General features: G+C 35.8%; 1 protein-coding gene across 1 annotated transcript in view; it reads left to right on the forward strand.

The window, feature by feature from the left end:
- The window catches only part of LOC131029771 (pentatricopeptide repeat-containing protein At2g13600), a 58,044-nt gene extending 56,554 nt beyond the window's left edge, over positions 1-1,490 (forward strand). Inside the window, exon 6 of the mRNA XM_057960419.2 lies at positions 1,235-1,490. Coding sequence (XP_057816402.2) covers positions 1,235-1,490 — 256 coding nt within the window. The remainder of the gene's footprint in view (positions 1-1,234) is intronic.
- The last annotated feature ends 15,957 nt before the right edge of the window (positions 1,491-17,447 follow it).

Below are 17,447 nucleotides of genomic sequence, written 5' to 3' on the forward strand. Positions count from 1 at the left end.
TACAACAACTGACAATGAGCCTACAACAACTCATGAGCTTCCTGTTGCAACTGAGGAAGGTAATAAAGGTAAAGTTCCTGCAGCCTCTGCAGTGAACATATTTGCCGCTTCATAATAAAATATTTCCATATTATATGGGAATATTCTTCTCTGTACATAAAATCCCATCCATGACATTCCATCCCACATTCTTACCTATCATTTCATTTCATTTCGCCATCATTTTCATACAATTGCAGGTACGCGTATATTGTGTTTTGTTTTAATTATGCATTTATTAGTTTATTATGATTATATCCTGTTTAAATCCGCTCCACTACCCGAAATCTTGTCAGCTTGTGTGGACACATGCTAGGTTAAGTTGGGGGGGTGCTTTATGGTTCGGTTTCCAAAGTGATTAATTATCAGTCCTTTTTGGTACTCTGAATTGATTTTTTTTTCCCCATCATTACTTATTATGTTATTATTTCATGCAAGTGAATAATAAATTCTGCCGCCAGAATTGAGATATGTAAGGGAATTTCAATTTAGTAAGACTGTCAGATATTTTGTTTCAGCTGTAGAGAGAAAAAATAGAAGAGTAAGAGATGGGTGGTGATCCAATTCGTCATGAGCCAACGGTTCATGAAGTGTTGCTGTAGGATGCTCTTTGTGAGCATTATTTCAGACACCATGGCTGGTTGGATTACTTCTTGAAAATCAAGGATTATAATGAAGAAATTGCTGCAGAATTTATTCATTCCTTAAATGAAGGAGAAGCTACAGTTAAAGGTTTGAGGGTTATTGCTACGAAGAAATGAATAGAAGAAGTAATGGGGTTGTCGCAGGAAGGAGAATTGTTTCCAAAATCAAAATATGCAAGGAGTGCCCGGGCAGAGTTCATAATTCCCACAGATGGACCCTTAATGGTGGACAAACAAGGAACTAGAAGGGTTTCTCTACCAGTACATTGGCCTCAAGTAGCTTTGTATGTTATGAAGTACATTACATGTAAAGGGCAATATTCAAATCTGCATTCACCTCATTTTAAATTACTTAGTCATCTGCAGCATGGCCGGTGAGTGAATGTTCCTAATTTCTTATACCACCTCATTTCTACAAGTGCTAAGGAGATGCAGAAAAATGGAAATCACTCTGTTAGCCATCATGGATTGGTTAAGCTACTTGTACAACAATCCCTGAGAGAGGTTTCACAAATGGAATGGAGTGTATTTGAGGATATACAACAATTTAGGGTTGAAGATGCCCCTATTGCAGATAACCCTCCGGTTGAAGAAGAAAATGTTGCAGAACCTTCTTCCCCTGTAGTTGCTACAGATGAGGATTTTCTTGTTGCTGAAGGAGCCACAATTATTATAGAAGAAAAGATAGTGGAATCAAGTGAAGAACAACCCTCTACTTCTCTTCAAAAAGATTTGCCAGTTCTGCAAAGGAAAGGAAAAGAGTTGGAAAGGGATGAAATAGATGAAGAACTTATGAACCAGCCGTAGGTAACTCAGATTCCTCCTACAACCAAGAGGTGTAGGACAAAAATAAAAACTCCTATAGCAACTAAAGCAACTCCTGCAACCATTCCAAAATTTTATGTAAGAAGAACATGCATCAAGACACAAAAGACTCATCCTATGGGTAATCCGATAGAGGTTATTACAGTGGAAACTTCAGAAGAAGGAAGCCCTACAGATATTGAAACTCAAGAAGAAGGAGGCCCTACAGAGGATGAAATCCAAGAAAATGTTGTTGAGGATAAACTAGAAAATCTTGCTTCTGTGGCACAACAATTTGAAGAAACTATTGAAGATATTCTATAGCACCCTGAGGAAAATATTAGAGAGATGCCAACTCAGATTGAGGAGTTTATTGAGGAAATCCCACGGTCTAAGGTAGTACCTATTAGACCTCCTTCATCCCTAAGTAGTTTATCTATTTCTTTAACATTTTATAGACAATTGGAAATAGAGAAGGCTAGGTTGCAGGGCATTATTGATAAACAACAAAAAGAAATTGAAAAGAGAGATAGAATTGAGGAATTAGAGGCTAAGGTAGAAATAATTTCTAGTATGGTCCCTGAGTTGATGCAGTGTAGGGTACCTCCAAGAGTTTATGCAGTACATTTGAAAGAGCTGTATCTGAACTTCAAACTAAACCACATTGTTAGGGACCTTATCCCCTCTTTAGAAACACCTAAAGAATTCTTTTATGCTTACCAAACCTCTCCACCTACTGTGAAGAATTTGCTATGTGAATTATCCTTACATAACTATGATGTACCCTCAAACAAGGAGTGGAACCCTTTATTATATATTGGGGATATCCATATCAAATCTTTAATGTCATGGATCCAAAATGAGATGGTCATGGGGGCACAAGCCAAGGAGTATGAAAAATTAGAGTTTGACTGTCCATTACCATTAAGAAGGGAATCAAAAGCACCAAGAGTTCTTTATTACAATTAGCAGAAGTTACTGGAAAGAGATGATGTTAGGAAATTAGTGCTTCCAATGAGAGAAGAAATCTATCAAGCATATGAGCATTTGATTTAGACTGATAGGACAACTGCAATAGAAGGGTTAACTCAGTGCTGGAATAATCTATCGGAATAGTTAAAATAGGGAGAACCTTATTCACTACAAAATTTTCATGCAGCCATGCAAAGAGCCCCTAGATACATACAGTTAGGCAGGGAGAAAGACAACAACTAGCTACCATTGATCTTTCAACCCCCAATCCTTATGTGGCCACTTTTGGCATGTCAGCCTACAAAGAAGAACTATGATGCAGTCACAGAAGAAACAACTAGATGGTCCAGGCTGGAAAAAATGAAAGGATTTTATTGGAACTTGGCTTCACGGGGGACATGTCAGGGCACTGTTGGTGATTTAAGAGTTACAACGAGAGTAAGAAATTTTCCTTTTGCTATAGGATCGGCAAACTCTTAAAGTTGGGGGGCATGATAAGTTGAGACTTTGTCATGTTTTTATCATCAAAACTCTTAGGTTTTTTACATCTTTTGGTTTGCATAGTAGTAGTGAAGTATTGTAAATTGACTATATGTATTCCATGTGTTAAACCTGAACTTATGAAATCATGTTTGAACTTTTCCAGTCTATTCCTCCAGCCATGCTATTTATTCCTGCAGCCAAGTGATTTGTTCCTATTGCTATGCGGATTATTTAGGGTAATATCATATGTGAATTAATGAATGTATTAATTAAATTAAATAAGTATGCATGTCCTTGTATGTTGTTTTTGTTGTAGTGCAGATAATAAATGATGCTGCAGTGGATATTCTCCTTTCACGCCTGAAGAACGAAGAATCACGTAAGAAATAACTAGAGATCAAACTGAAGAGGAGCCGAGCGAGCGCAAGGTACGGCATGAGCGGAGCAGCCAGGTAGCACTACGGAAGTTTAACTCTAGTCGGCATTGAATTAGCCAAATATCGCTACGACATGCAAAGACTGTGGTTCAGTCTAGATCCACATTTCCTGTAGCCAAGCTCTAGTTATCCTCTTCATCAGTCAATCATCTGCCTCTTCTTCTGGGCGTGATTTGAGTTGTCCATTGTAGTTGATATTTTCTTTTTAATAAGCTCTTCCTTTTTTTCTTAGAGGTTAGAAAAAATAGAGAGGAATAGAGCAAAGAATTTTGATAAGCATTCTTGAATTTTCTTTTCAAATATGTAATCATTTTCAAGAAGCAATGAATAAAAGATATGTTGTTTTGATCTGATTAAAAGTATTTTTCTGGAAGCTTGATATCACTCATCCAAGGGGGCCCACTTGGTGAGTGATCCTATGTTTATACTCATTGAAATTAGTTCTTCTTTAGTTGTAGTAGAAGTTCATGCCTTGACCGTTCCTGCAGCCACTGGAAATAGATCCACTGACTGTTCCTGCAGCCAAGCCAGAACAGAGTAATTTCTGTTATTTATATTAGATCATTCCAGCATTGTTTTTATAAGTTTTCCTGTAGCCTTGTATAATTTCCATTCTTTCCTTTCCTTTTTGCATAATGTTAGTTACTACAGTAATGCAAAATAGCCATTGAAGGAGCTTAGTGCATATATAGTGCAGACCCATTTCAAGTTTTGCGTCCCTGGGTTGATAACTAAATGAACACTAGCCATGAAAATAGTAACTTTACCATATGAATGTCCAAACTTCGGGTTGAGATTTCAATTAGAGTTATTATTATTATAGTTGGAGTAGACAACCACAACAAAATGGTATTGTGGAAAGGAGGAACAAAACAGTCAAGGAGATGGCAAGGACAATGTTGAATGAACCTAATCTGCCTGATTTTTATTCAAAAGAGGTAGTTCACACTATTGTATATACAATAAATAGAGTACAATTAAGAGTAAACAACAAAATAACACCTTATGAGTTATGGTATGATAGGAAACTATCAGTCAAGTATTTCAAGGTGTTTGGTAGAAAGTGCTTCATCAAAAGAGATGAAGATGAATTAGGAAGTTTTGATTCAATAAGTGACAAAGGTATCTTCTTGGGGTACTCTACTCATATCAAGGCCTACAAGTGTTTCAACAAAAGACTAAAGAAGGTAATTGAGAGTGTACATGTGAAAGTAGATGAAGATATACATAAAGGAAAGAAAAACTCAATTACTCAAACTGAAGAACCATATGTTGAAGATGAAGTTCAATCTAAGAGTGAACATGAAGGAGAAACACCTAGAAAATCCCCAAACAAATATGTGCAAAAGAATCACCTTGAGGATCAAATCATTGGAAACAAAAATGATGGTGTGGAAACTAGAAGGAAAGCTAGAAACACTGAGCAAGTAAATTTCTGCCTTATGACAGAAATGGAACCCAGGACATATGATGAGGCCAACAAGAGTGAAGAGTGGATGAAGGCAATGGAAGAAGAGTTGCAGCAGATAGAAAAGAACAAAACATGGGAATTGGTTCCTAGGCCAGGAGACAAAAATGTCATTGGAATGAAATGGCTCTATAGGAACAAGATGAATGAAGAAGACAAGGTAATAAGGAACAAGGCAAGGCTAGTATGCAAGGGATATTCTCAAGTAGAGGGAATAGATTTTGAAAAAACTTTTGCACCATTTGTAAGACTTTAAGCAATCAGAATGTTCTTGGAATTATTAGCAGATAAAGGATACAAAGTATATCAAATGGATGTCAAATGTACATTCTTGAATGGTAATCTAGAAGAAGAGGTATACATAGAGAAACCTGAAGGCTTTCAGTTGCATGAAGATGAAAACTTTTTTTGCATATTGAAAAAGTCGTTATATTATCTAAAGCAGGTACCTAGAGCATGGTATTGTATGTTAAATAAGTATCCTCATCAGCAACATTTCAAAAAAGGAAATGCTGACAACAATTTATATATCAAGGTAGATGGAGACCACATGATCATAGTAGTGGTGTATGTATATGACATCATCTTTGGAGGTAACAAAGATGTTCTATGCAAAGAGTTTGCTAACCAAATGCAGTTCAAGTTTGAGATGTCAATGCTTGGAGAGCTGTCATATTTCCTTGGTTTGCAGATTTTTCAGCTAGATAAAGGGATATTTATATCACAAACTAAGTATGCAAAGGACATGTTGAAAAAGTTTCAAATGGAGGACAACAAATTGGTTAGTACTCCCATGGTGATAGGTTACAAGTTGAGAAAAGATGATGAGTCACCTAGCATTGATCAGACCTTGTATAGATCCATGATTGGTAGCCTATTGTATCTTATAGCTTCAAGGCCTGATATTGTTCAAGCAATGTGCATGGTAGCTAGATTCCAAGAAGCTCCTAAGTAGTCACATGTAAATTTTGTGAGGAGGATATTCAAGTATCTGCAGGGAACACTTACTTATGGCTTATGGTATCCAAAGAAAAGAGATTTCATTTTGCAAGCATATACTGATGCTGATTGGGTAGGATGTGTGGATGATAGGAAGACCACTAGTTGTGGAGGTTTCTTCCTTGGAGATAGATTGGTGTCATGGAATAGCAAGAAGCAAGAAAATATTTCACTATCAACTATTTAAGCAGAGTATATTGTTGTTGCTACATGTTGCTCACATGTTTTGTGGATGAAGCAAACTCTCAAGGATATTCAAGTGGAATTTTTGGATCCTATTCCCATCATGCATGACAACTCAAGTGCAATCAATATTTCAAAGAACCCTATCATGCATTCAATAACTAAGCACATTGCAATTAAATATCACTTTCTTAGGGAGAAGGTTGCAGAGAAGGAGGTAAAGGTTGAATATGTTCCTACAAGTAAGCAGGTTGCTGACATATTCACAAAGCCTCTTTAAAAAGACACTTTTGAGTATCTAAGACACAAGTTGGGTGTTTTTCCACTTTCCTTCAGAACTTACACATATTTCAAGAGGTTTGCGGTTCAAGGGGAGTATATTATTTTTACTACTTTTCATCCTTGAACTACATGTTTGTCTGAGGGGGAGCTCTGAAATTTATGTGAGAAGTACTAATACTGATTTTTATAGTAATAATCGTTCATCTAGTAGAATCTACAAAAAGAGGTGCAGAAGTTCTAAAGGAAATTTCTAATGTATTCCAGTTATGTTGTGATCAAAATTGGAAGTTCCATTCATTACTCATCATTGACCATTGGTTGCAACACCCTTTTCCACTATTGTCAAAGGGGGGGAAATTGAGTGGAGAAAATAATCAGATCAAGGTTTGCAAGTGTGTTGACATCAATGCCAAAGGGGGAGATTGTTGGCATTATTGTCATTGATATCAAAAGGTTGTAGAGACATAAGGATTGTAGGTTGTAGAGTGTTTAGATTGGGATAGCTATGCCAAGCCTATTAGGAGACCTTGCAGGATAACACAAATATAGCATGGTAATGTTACATGTAACAAGTTTCCATGTGCTTAAAAGTTTCAATTAAGTATTTTTCTTAGTGTTGTTGTTGTGTGGGATAAGCACATCAAAGGAATTGTGAGGATATTCTTATCCCACAAGTAAATCTATCATGAGTCTTGACCTCGCGGGATAAGAAGTGCAAACCAGAAAATAGAGGATTCCTTATCCCACGCGTTCCTGCGGGGATAAGATATGGATCACGGGCTAAGAAAGAATAAGCCCCACATAGAGAAAACACACAAAGAAAAGCATTGTTCAAGCAATGAACAAATAGGGAACTATGAGAAATGTGGGATAAAAAGATAATTAGAAGACATACTCAAAACCTTAACCTGTGAGGAAAAACAAAGACAACATTTGTGCCATGGGATAAAAAGAGACAAGTGCCATAGAGGGAAGGTCAGTGAAGACTTGTCCCATGGAAGTAAAAGAGGTGCTTATGAGTGCCACAGGATAAGAAAAAATGAAGCATACACATAGAAACCCTATCCCGCACGGATTGTCAGGGCAGTGAGAAACGCCACTAGATAACAAAACAAGAGGAAAGAAAAGTAGACATTAAGGGTCTGCTTGTCCCACATGACCAAACCAGGATAAGAAGAGACTCGTGGGCTAAGGAAATGCATAGACATAGGAAGAGATCTTATCCCGTGTAAGCTAAGAGATGCACAAAAAGTTGTGTGGGATAACAAAGGAAGTGAGGAAGCTAGTCAAGGTTTGACCAAGCTTATCCCGTGTATTCCTGCAGCATTGTGGAGAAGGTCACAAGACAAGAATGTAGTAAGACAAAAGAAAAAGCCTTATCCCGCATAAATTGAGAGGCCACTCAAATGTGGCATAGGATAACAAAGAAATAGGGAGGCTCTTTGTGATCAAACAAAATCTTATCCCACAACGACAAAGTTTAATGCCACCATGACCATTTGAAGTGTTTTAGACGACATGGTGGCAGCACGATAAGGATGATGGTCCACATGGCAGTCATGGATGCATGTCGATAGATGCAGAGGCTTATGTGGCAGTATGACAAAAAATGTTGAACATTAAATTTGATGTCATGGATGCATGTCGATAGATGCATAGGATTATGTGGCAGCTAATCGACTTTGATCGAGTGATGTGGATGTAGAAAACAAAGACAAGTAGTCCCCAAGTGGTCGATAATGAAATCTGATATGCAGAGGTTAGTGCTTGTAGAAATCTTAATGAGGTAGTTGTCAATCTCCATGGTGTAGGTTGACAGAGGATGAAGGATGTGTTAATGGCGAACCTATTTCAGTCTATTGATGGGCTTGAGATGATCAACAGTGGTTGGATTAGATCTGTTGGACAGATCAAGTTTGCTAAAAATAGAAACCTAGTGCAGAAGGTAAGCAGTACAAAGACCAAAAAGAACAAAATAGAGTAGGGTCACTCAATGCAAATGATCGATTCAAGGAGGGAAATCTGATCTACTGCAGACCGTATCCTTGAAGAGAAGATTGAGATTACTAAGTTTAGTAATCTATGTACTGATTGACCTGAAGATAGATGAAACACATTTAATGTATGCAGCCAATCTGAAATCATTCTGCAGATAGAGAATAAGATCTTGTTGAAAAAAAAAATTGACAGTAGGGAGAGAAATTAGATATGATTCAAAGTTGATAGTGTGAGTGATGTTATGTGTAATACCCTAAAATTGGTCATGTAAACCATGGGACCCTAATCTCGACAACATCACCAAGGTCCTAACCAAAGGCAATTAAATCAACTTTGAGCACACAATTAATTAATTCTTCAATCATTAAATGCCACATGGCAAGTGAATTATTCTATATTAATTAAATACTTATTTAATTAATTAAATCCTTATTTAATTAATTAAATCCTTATTTAATTAATTAAATCATTCCAAGTAAATCATTTTGATCAAATATCCTATTTAATTTATTAAATATCCTAGCATATTTAATTAATTAATAAATTTGCCATTTAATCATAAAAAAGGAATTAATTTATTACAAAAGAGGAATCAATATGCAAAGCAAGAGTTAAATTGAAAAAAAATAAAAGAATTGAATTGAGAGAGAAATCAAACTTGAGATATTATTTCTTCTTCTAAATTGAGATAACTTGAAATTAGAAAAGCATTAATTGAATTATTAATCATTCTCTTAAATAGAACTCAAAGCTTTTGAGAAAATAAGTTCAGTTGCATTGAAAATGAATAAATCAAAGAAATCGCATGGAATTGCCTATTTTTATCACAATTGCATGGAATATATTGAATTTTATCTCTAATGTAAACTCAAAATTATAATATGAATGCATTTCCATCAAACTATAATTGGAATCTATCTCAAGGTTAATTGAATCTAATCTATCAATTATTTCAATTATCCTAAATTATGCTTTTTCTTGAATAATCTCAGTCGCTCGTTGCTAATCGATCTTGACCATTGGTCTCTCTTGTGATTCCCTATAAATTCAACCTTCATCTCTCATTCAAAACACCTTGGAGATTTATTGTTATTATACAGTTTTTGCTTTGGAGTCATTGAAGATATTGTGCTTGCTTTTTTGAGAGTATTGCATCTTAGTTTAGCTTTTTTGCATATTTAGTTCAATTATGATTGCTTGAATTCATATAGCTTACTATTCATCCATCTAGCATAATCTTGCATCCATTTATCTTAATATCATGCTTATATAGATTAAATCCTTCATCTTGGTGTAGTCTAGTCACTGTTATTGCTTATACAAATCTGAGAGCAAGTCTATACTTGCATCTTTTAGAAGGCAATTGGTCGATTTGTGATGGTTTTATTATTCATGCTTATATCTGTCTAACCATACATGTAATCACTTATTTGAACTGTTGTGTCTTATAGCTTATAGATACTTATTCCACTTTTCACACACACATTTCTGGCACCCATCATGGGGCAAAAGACTACATCTTTCGGCGTCGAAGACTAATTTTTTATTTATTTTTCTTATTTTTTCAGATTTTTTGCCTAGCGGCATGAAAATCCCCCAGATGTTACATTTTTTGGATTTTTGTCCATATAGTTATTGCAAAATATCGTATGAGATTTCCCACATGCCCAAATGACAAACTACAGGTATCGTGCGATCTCATATGAATTCTCATATGGCTAGGTGAGAATTGTCGTATGGTATTCTGTATTTTTGGCTTTAAAAGAAGACTGCATTCTTCAAATTCTTTATTGGATTTTGATCATACTAATGCTGACCCTGGCTTGTTGTCTGTTTGTCTATGGAATTTTCACAACCTAATCAGTTTTTGCAGAATGCTTGTCGAAGAATATGCTTGTCAAACAAAGACAATAAGACTATTGATTCGTTGTCTTTGTAGGTTGCCTAAGGAGATTCAAGTAAACATCGTGTATTCTTTAAATTCATTTTTAAGCACCTAAACTGCTATCTGGTTAATGAACAAATCTGTCCTTCATGTTTTAAGAAAATTTTGAGAGGTAGGAGAGTATGCTCTTGTCTGCATAGACAATTAGAAATCTAGACCCTTGAGGCTTTTTCTAAGTTTGAGATTTGTGTACCTTTAGCGAGCCTATCACAGTGGGAAAAAGTAATCACCCTGTGAGAATGACCCAAGTGAGTATAGTCGGACTTGGGCATTCCAACTCACTATAATAAATAGGTCTCTGGTTGATTAAAGTCTCAGAGGATGGGATTATTTGAGTTTTCTCTTTGAGATAGCTCATATCAGGCATTTTGTAGGGCCTCGCGGTCTCAATCACATTTACTTGACTACAACTTGTTTCAGTACCTTGTCGGGCTATAGGCCTCAATCATGCTTGCGTGAATTCAAGGGGTAATTTTGAATGAAATTCCTGACTAAGAACTATAAGATAGAGGCTACTCAGTTCACCTCCAAAAGGGGGGATAATATTTGTGAAAGAGAGATAGTAAGTCTCCCAAATACCTGCCATTTTGTGCCCCCATTAGCGTTTGGAGTCGGCTAATATGGTATTGAGAATCCATTGTGTGGGACTCAACGACAGTATTCTAATTAGTTATTGGGTATGTACCTAAGTCTGCAAGCAAAGGTTTTCTTCTCTCACCAATTTCAATAGGGTTAGCATGTTGTGATTGAAGTCATTATACATATTGCGTGTTTAGTATGTTTTCATCCCTAAAAGTGAAACTAGAATACCAAAATTGGAGAAAACAATAAACAACTCAGTGGTTAAAACTTTGTCCGTATCAAAAACTAGTTTACCTTAGTCATCAAAACTATGTCCGTATCAAAAACTAGTCTACCTTAGTTGTCAAAACTCTGTCTGTATCAAAAACTAGTCTACCTTAGTCGTCAAAACTCTATCCGTATCAAAAACTAGTCTACCTTAGTTGTCAAAACTCTGTCCGTATCAAAAACTAGTCTACCTTAGTCGTCAAAACTCTATCCGTATCAAAAACTAGTCTACCTTAGTTGTCAAAACTTTGTCTGTATCAAAAACTAGTCTACCTTAGTTGTCAAAACTCTATCTATATAAAAAACTAGTCTACCTTAGTCATCAAAAACTCAGTCCATCTCAAAACTAGTCATCGTTAGTCATTAAAAACTCTGTCTGTCAGAATGTTGTCTTTGTCCAATAAACTGTCATACGAGTCTTCTGAAATATTGTCCTACTACCTACAGTTTATCATACAAGGTTTCATCAATCTTGATAGTTTGTCATCTTAGCCTTTATTCCGTGTCATATGAAATCTGATAAATTGTTGTCCTGGTTAGGTAAGTATCATCTAAGCCTCTATTCTATGTCGTATGAAAAACCTTCATGTCCATCAGTTTATCTTTTGAGGTCTACCCACCTGTCATACGAACCTAGGCAGTAACTCGTACGAAATACTATTTTCATTGTCCTAAAGCTATCAAATTGTCATCTGGTCTTGTAAACCCTGTCGTACGAATCTCTGATTTTGTCAGTCTAGAACAGTCAAAATTGTCTAAAAATAGTCTACAGAGAGCATAAAACTGGTTATCATCATCCTAAGCATAAACAAATCTAAACAATGTACTTCTGCCATTGTGTTGCCCGATTTGGTCGATCACCTTTCAGCTAGTTCAATCAACCATTTATAAAACTTAAGTTACTTTGATAACGTCTTACACAGGATAGATCATTCCTGAAACTAGACTGAGTCTTAGTCACTTCTCTCAAATCAAACTAGTTAAATTAGATCACGTATTACATAGGATAGATCTTTCCCGAAACCAGGGTAAATCTTAGTTGCTTCTCTCAATCAATATGTTAAACGAACAACTAGCTCCAAATTTGATCTTGACTTCAGCATCACATCTCACCATCGGTCAATTCAGTCAATAAAAATGCCTATTCTAACCAGAAGCTCTTCTAAAAATTCCAACAAAAGTAAGATGCCCATGGCTACCTTGGTCCAACAAATTCAAGTTCTCAAGAGAGAAATATATGACATTCAAGCTCAACAAAAAGTTTCAATGACTCCTCTTGAGATGAAAATTCATGATATTAAGAACACTAGACTTAAAGAAATGCTAAAACAATTACATAAGATGGAACGGAAAGTAATTGAAAATCAAAAGCCAAATCTCATACAAGATCACAAGATATCTTTACCAAGACAAAAAGACATATATCCCCTAGATAGACAATTTACACCTTTGGGGCAATCTATTGGGTCGACTTTGAAATAGCTTCTTCAACATAATCTTATCATATTTCCTAAAAAGACCACATGGGGATGTGAATTTTTGAGTAAGTATTGTGCATATCATAGACAAAATGAATATAAGACTTTGCATTGCCTAGAATTAAAATATAAGATTCAAGACCTCCTTGATGATGGTGTTATTGAAATCAAAGATCCTAATAATTCACCTAAAGAGAAACCAGATGTCATTACCAAGCATGATCAAAATGGTGAGCCTGTGTCTAGGAATGGCCCACATGTAGCCTCCATTTATTCCATGATGCCTCCATCTTCTAAGGATTCTCAACATCAGTCCATATCATATACCTCAAATAATGAACCTAATGATGAAAATTTTCATGTTGACCCTCAAGGGCTATCTCAAGGCCCCAAGGGACATCCCATCCAATGGTTGAAAAAGATCTTACCTCCCTAGAATCCCATGAAGGATCCCATTATACCTTTCCATTTCTTCCAAGATGATCCCCTTTGATCTTAAGAGCAAATCATAATTCCTAAGAAAGATCATGATGCCTCTTCTACCTTTTCAAATGATCCTATTCAAAATGAAGAGTCAAATACTCTATCCAATGGTCATGTTCCATATCAAGATCAAAGTATACCTTCATCTCCTTGTCATAATCCTCCACATTCACCTCAAGAATCCATCATTCCTACAAATCCCTCTCATGATCCTACAAGTCAAAATATTTATAAATGTAAAGGGGTAGACCTTCACAAGCAAGAACCCGTCCATGTTAAAGAAACTATTAAGGGTCATGGCCTTAGTGACATTCCTCAAGATGGTGGTATCCCTAGTAAACCAAAATATAGGTACACGCTTTCCCCTTCATCTCTTCCATCCATTCTAGGACCCTATATTCCTCCATCCCTTGTGCAAGGTCAACAAAGGTGTACATTTTCACTTACCTTCCATCCATATAGAAGGACACAAAGGTTCACTGAGAAAAAGAAAGCAAAATCAAAAGCTATATGGGTTCCTAAGGCACTTGTAGAAGCAATGTGTTCCAAGAAACTACAAAAGCATGAAAAATCAAAAACCATGTGGATCCCTAAGTGTCTCCTTGAAGCACAACAGTCTAAAGAAAAATACAAATCAACAACCAAGATTGTTGTTCCTCCATCCAAACCTTCCAAATCTATTTCTCCATCAACTCCTTCATCCATTTTGGATCTTATGCCCCAAAATCTCTGGTTGTTCCTCCATCCAAATTTCAAAATTTGAGATCCACTTTTCCTCCATCAATCCACCATCCCTCAAGATGTGTGCCAATGGTGATCCCGCAAACGTTTCCATTCGCTCATGCACCAAACTTTCAACATTTGGTCCATTATCCAACACCTCCTTTTCATCCTTCCATACCCCTTATCCAATCCTTTGCATAAGAATTTACCCTAGTTTCATCACAAAATCCAAAAAACTAAGGAAATCAACATTGGAGATGTTCGACATGTACACTTAGCTGAGTCCTTCTTGGAAAGACATCTTTATGTTGGACCAATGAACTACTTACACAAAACTCCCCAACCCTATGAACAACATGCACCTTCAATGATATCATATCTAAGGGATGGGTTAGTTTAGCATTTACTTTTTGCACTGCATATCATTTTCTTAAAAGCACTGCATCATATATAGTTTCTTTTTCAAATGCATCACATTCATAAAGTTTTTGCATTTGCATATAGCAGCATTAATAAAACAAGGCAATTGTCCAAGTTTATCATCTATTTGCATTCAAGGCAAATAAGGGTGTCTCCTTTCTTAGATATCTGGACATGAAGTCTTTGAGGTCATAAGGTCATTCCTTTTCAACATTACCTTGTGATGACGCTTTACTTAGTAGTGATTTCACTCTTTGAGACTTGTTAAACCAAAATCTATCAATTGATATATCTCAAACACATTAAAAAAAAATCTCAAATTCATTCTAGACACCTAGTTGATCATATGACTAGTGAAAAATCTAAAATTCTACTTCAATGCCACTCTAATTGTCACACCCAAGTAGGTTTCATTACTTACAAGTCAAGGCAAGAAAAAAAAAAGTGTTGTGCCAAAGATTCATCTCAAGGCAAAAGAGCAATGATATATAACTGAAATATCACACATACAAGTGCGACAAAAAGATTGACTATGGGACCATGTGAGTAACTCCATCAGGGCTATGAACGCCTACTGGAAATGGAGCAATATTCAAGAAAATATAGTCTATAACCTCGTCGGAGCTCTAAAAACTTGTTGGCACTAAGGCTCTATTTAGGATGCTTTTGAAGTTAGAATAATCCACGTAGCTAGTCATATAGGATGCTAAGGATCTTTAGTGAACACAAGAGCGAGAATTAACTCATTTGCACTCACATGGGCAAAACAAGATCAAAGTTTCAAGAATCAATAGGGAAGTTTTCCGCATCTCCATTTGTAAATCCTAGTCACTAAGTGTGTTAATTTGGATGTTCCAAGGGACTTTAAGGATCGATTGACCCCTTATCTATGAAATGTTTTGTACCTCCAATTCAATTGGTGTATTAAGAAATGTTGAACAAACACAATCATCTTTGTTCGAATAGGAAATGCATCTTCATCATGCATAATGCACTACCATATGTCATATCAAAAATTCATTGTCTCCACATGTATTTTGCAGATCATCATGTCATATAGGTCTGCATACTGGGGGCATAGCTACAAAAATCATAAAATTCCTAAAATGTCCTGAACAAAATCCTAAAAATAAAAAAACTCACAAAATCAAAAAAACTGAAAAAAAAATCTAGCAAGAAAGCATAGACTATCCTTCAAACCAAATCAACCACATACAAACTCTCAAGGTCTGCAATCACACTTATCGCATATCTTGTTAATCAATCTATCAAACTCTATCAAACATCAACATGTCTTATACAGGGAAGGGTACACTCGAAACCAGACAGATCGGTCTTATACGAGGTACTTACTCTTTGAAACCAGACATTCCTATCAATGATCATCAAATCAAAACAATGACATAGATCAATATGGTTGTTGGATTTTGTCCAGGTTAGTCTTATCTCTTGTACTAAAGTGTCGCATCTATGCTTTTTCTTGTACATATCTTTTAGTTTCTTTTTGACATATTGGTTCTTTTAGAACTCTCATGGTTTGAAACTGATCAATGTCGTAGTCTTAGGGTAATCGACTGAGCATTTTACGTGTCCTAAGCAATATCAACCAAGTCATCCTTTTGTGAGTGATATATGGTCATCCAATCTGAGTCAGTAACCTATCTCGTAACTACTAAAGAGTTTTATCACTGAGTACACAAGCAAAATGACATTACTGAAAACAATCACTAAATAGTTTGAGATATGCATGAAATTTTCTTTGTGTGTTGTCTTTTATATTGGTTTTCGATTATTATTCCCTCTGAGTAACTCGAGAAGTCTATCTTGACTAAGAGGAGCAAGGATTGGGGGCATAATATTTTCTTTATTTTTTACTCGTAGGAATGACTTCGATGATCTAGAAACATCTAATCAACTGGGTGCTTTTGATAAGTGCCTTCACATTAAGGTGAAATCGCCACACATACCTCAACTCCGCTTATTTGTATGCTACAAGGAGGTTGCCATCATTTCTTTGTCTGTTTTGAGGGAATCTCTTTAAATATGCAATCCAGATGCATGCGTAATTTGTCTAAGGATATGAACAAAAAAAGGGTCATTGTGGAAAAGATAATTAATATTGCACATGAAAAGAAAGGAACTCTATTCTACCTGCTATGTTTGTAAATGCTCAGTGATGAAAATTAAGCATTCCAAATCTAGTGAATAGGTTTTAGGTTGCATGCATTCTACATTTTATGCATTTTGAGTGATTTTGGTATGATAACTGTTTGTGTAAATAATTATTCATCTTGGATATTATTACACCTTACTTAAAGTTTACTTAGGAAATGCATTTTATAGTAGTTTGGGTATGAGGCACTTGGGTGTTTGTGCCACACTGGGATAGTGTGTGTATGAGAATTTCCACCTTTTATGGTGTGATCTTGTTGTTACACTCCACATTCAGTGGGTGATCCACCTCATGTGGAATATTATATTGTTTCTCCTACCTACCCACACCTATTTCCTACCTACCCTTATTTCTTATTGAGCCACATGTCATGTTTGTGTGCTCACATATCCATATAGCCTTGCCTATATAAGCAGGCTCATATTCATTGTATGTAACAATTGATGATCCAGTTGATCAGTATTTTCATCTTGATAGAATATAGTTTATTCCTATCATCCATTTTTGTTTTCTCTCATTTGTGTTTTCCATTGCCTCTTGATCTTGACAAAATCTCACATGGTATCAGAGCCATTAGAGTGTCATTGGTTTGCTAATTGAGAGAAATTTGATGCTATTTGGAGTTGTGTATTTTGGAGTTTTCTATTGCAGGTTATTATTGAAGCTTGATGAGTCAAATATAAGGTTACCATTGGATTGAGGAGGACCAAGAAAGTCAGTTTTGCCTTTTGTTTTATCCAAATCGGACTTCAGAGGCCAAATCTAGAGGCATTTGAAGTTTGACGCTGCGGCAGAAATTTTCCAGAAATTATAATTTTGTAGGCAATTTTCAAGTAGCGATATCTCACTCATCCAGACTCATTTTTTCAAGAATTTTTTTTTGTTTTGGGGTATAATTTCATGATCTGTACAGTGGTGTAGGAGGTTTTCTGATTTTTGGATACAGGTTTTTTGGAAATCATGAAATCCCAATTTTTACAACTTTGGAGGCTTCATTTGGGCTCATATGGACTCTTTTTTAGGTGCCATTTTTTTTGAAAGTGCATATTTTTTCATCTACTTTCATA

The sequence above is a fragment of the Cryptomeria japonica genome, chromosome 9, assembly GCF_030272615.1.
Source record: "Cryptomeria japonica chromosome 9, Sugi_1.0, whole genome shotgun sequence".
NCBI classification, from domain to species: domain Eukaryota; kingdom Viridiplantae; phylum Streptophyta; class Pinopsida; order Cupressales; family Cupressaceae; genus Cryptomeria; species Cryptomeria japonica.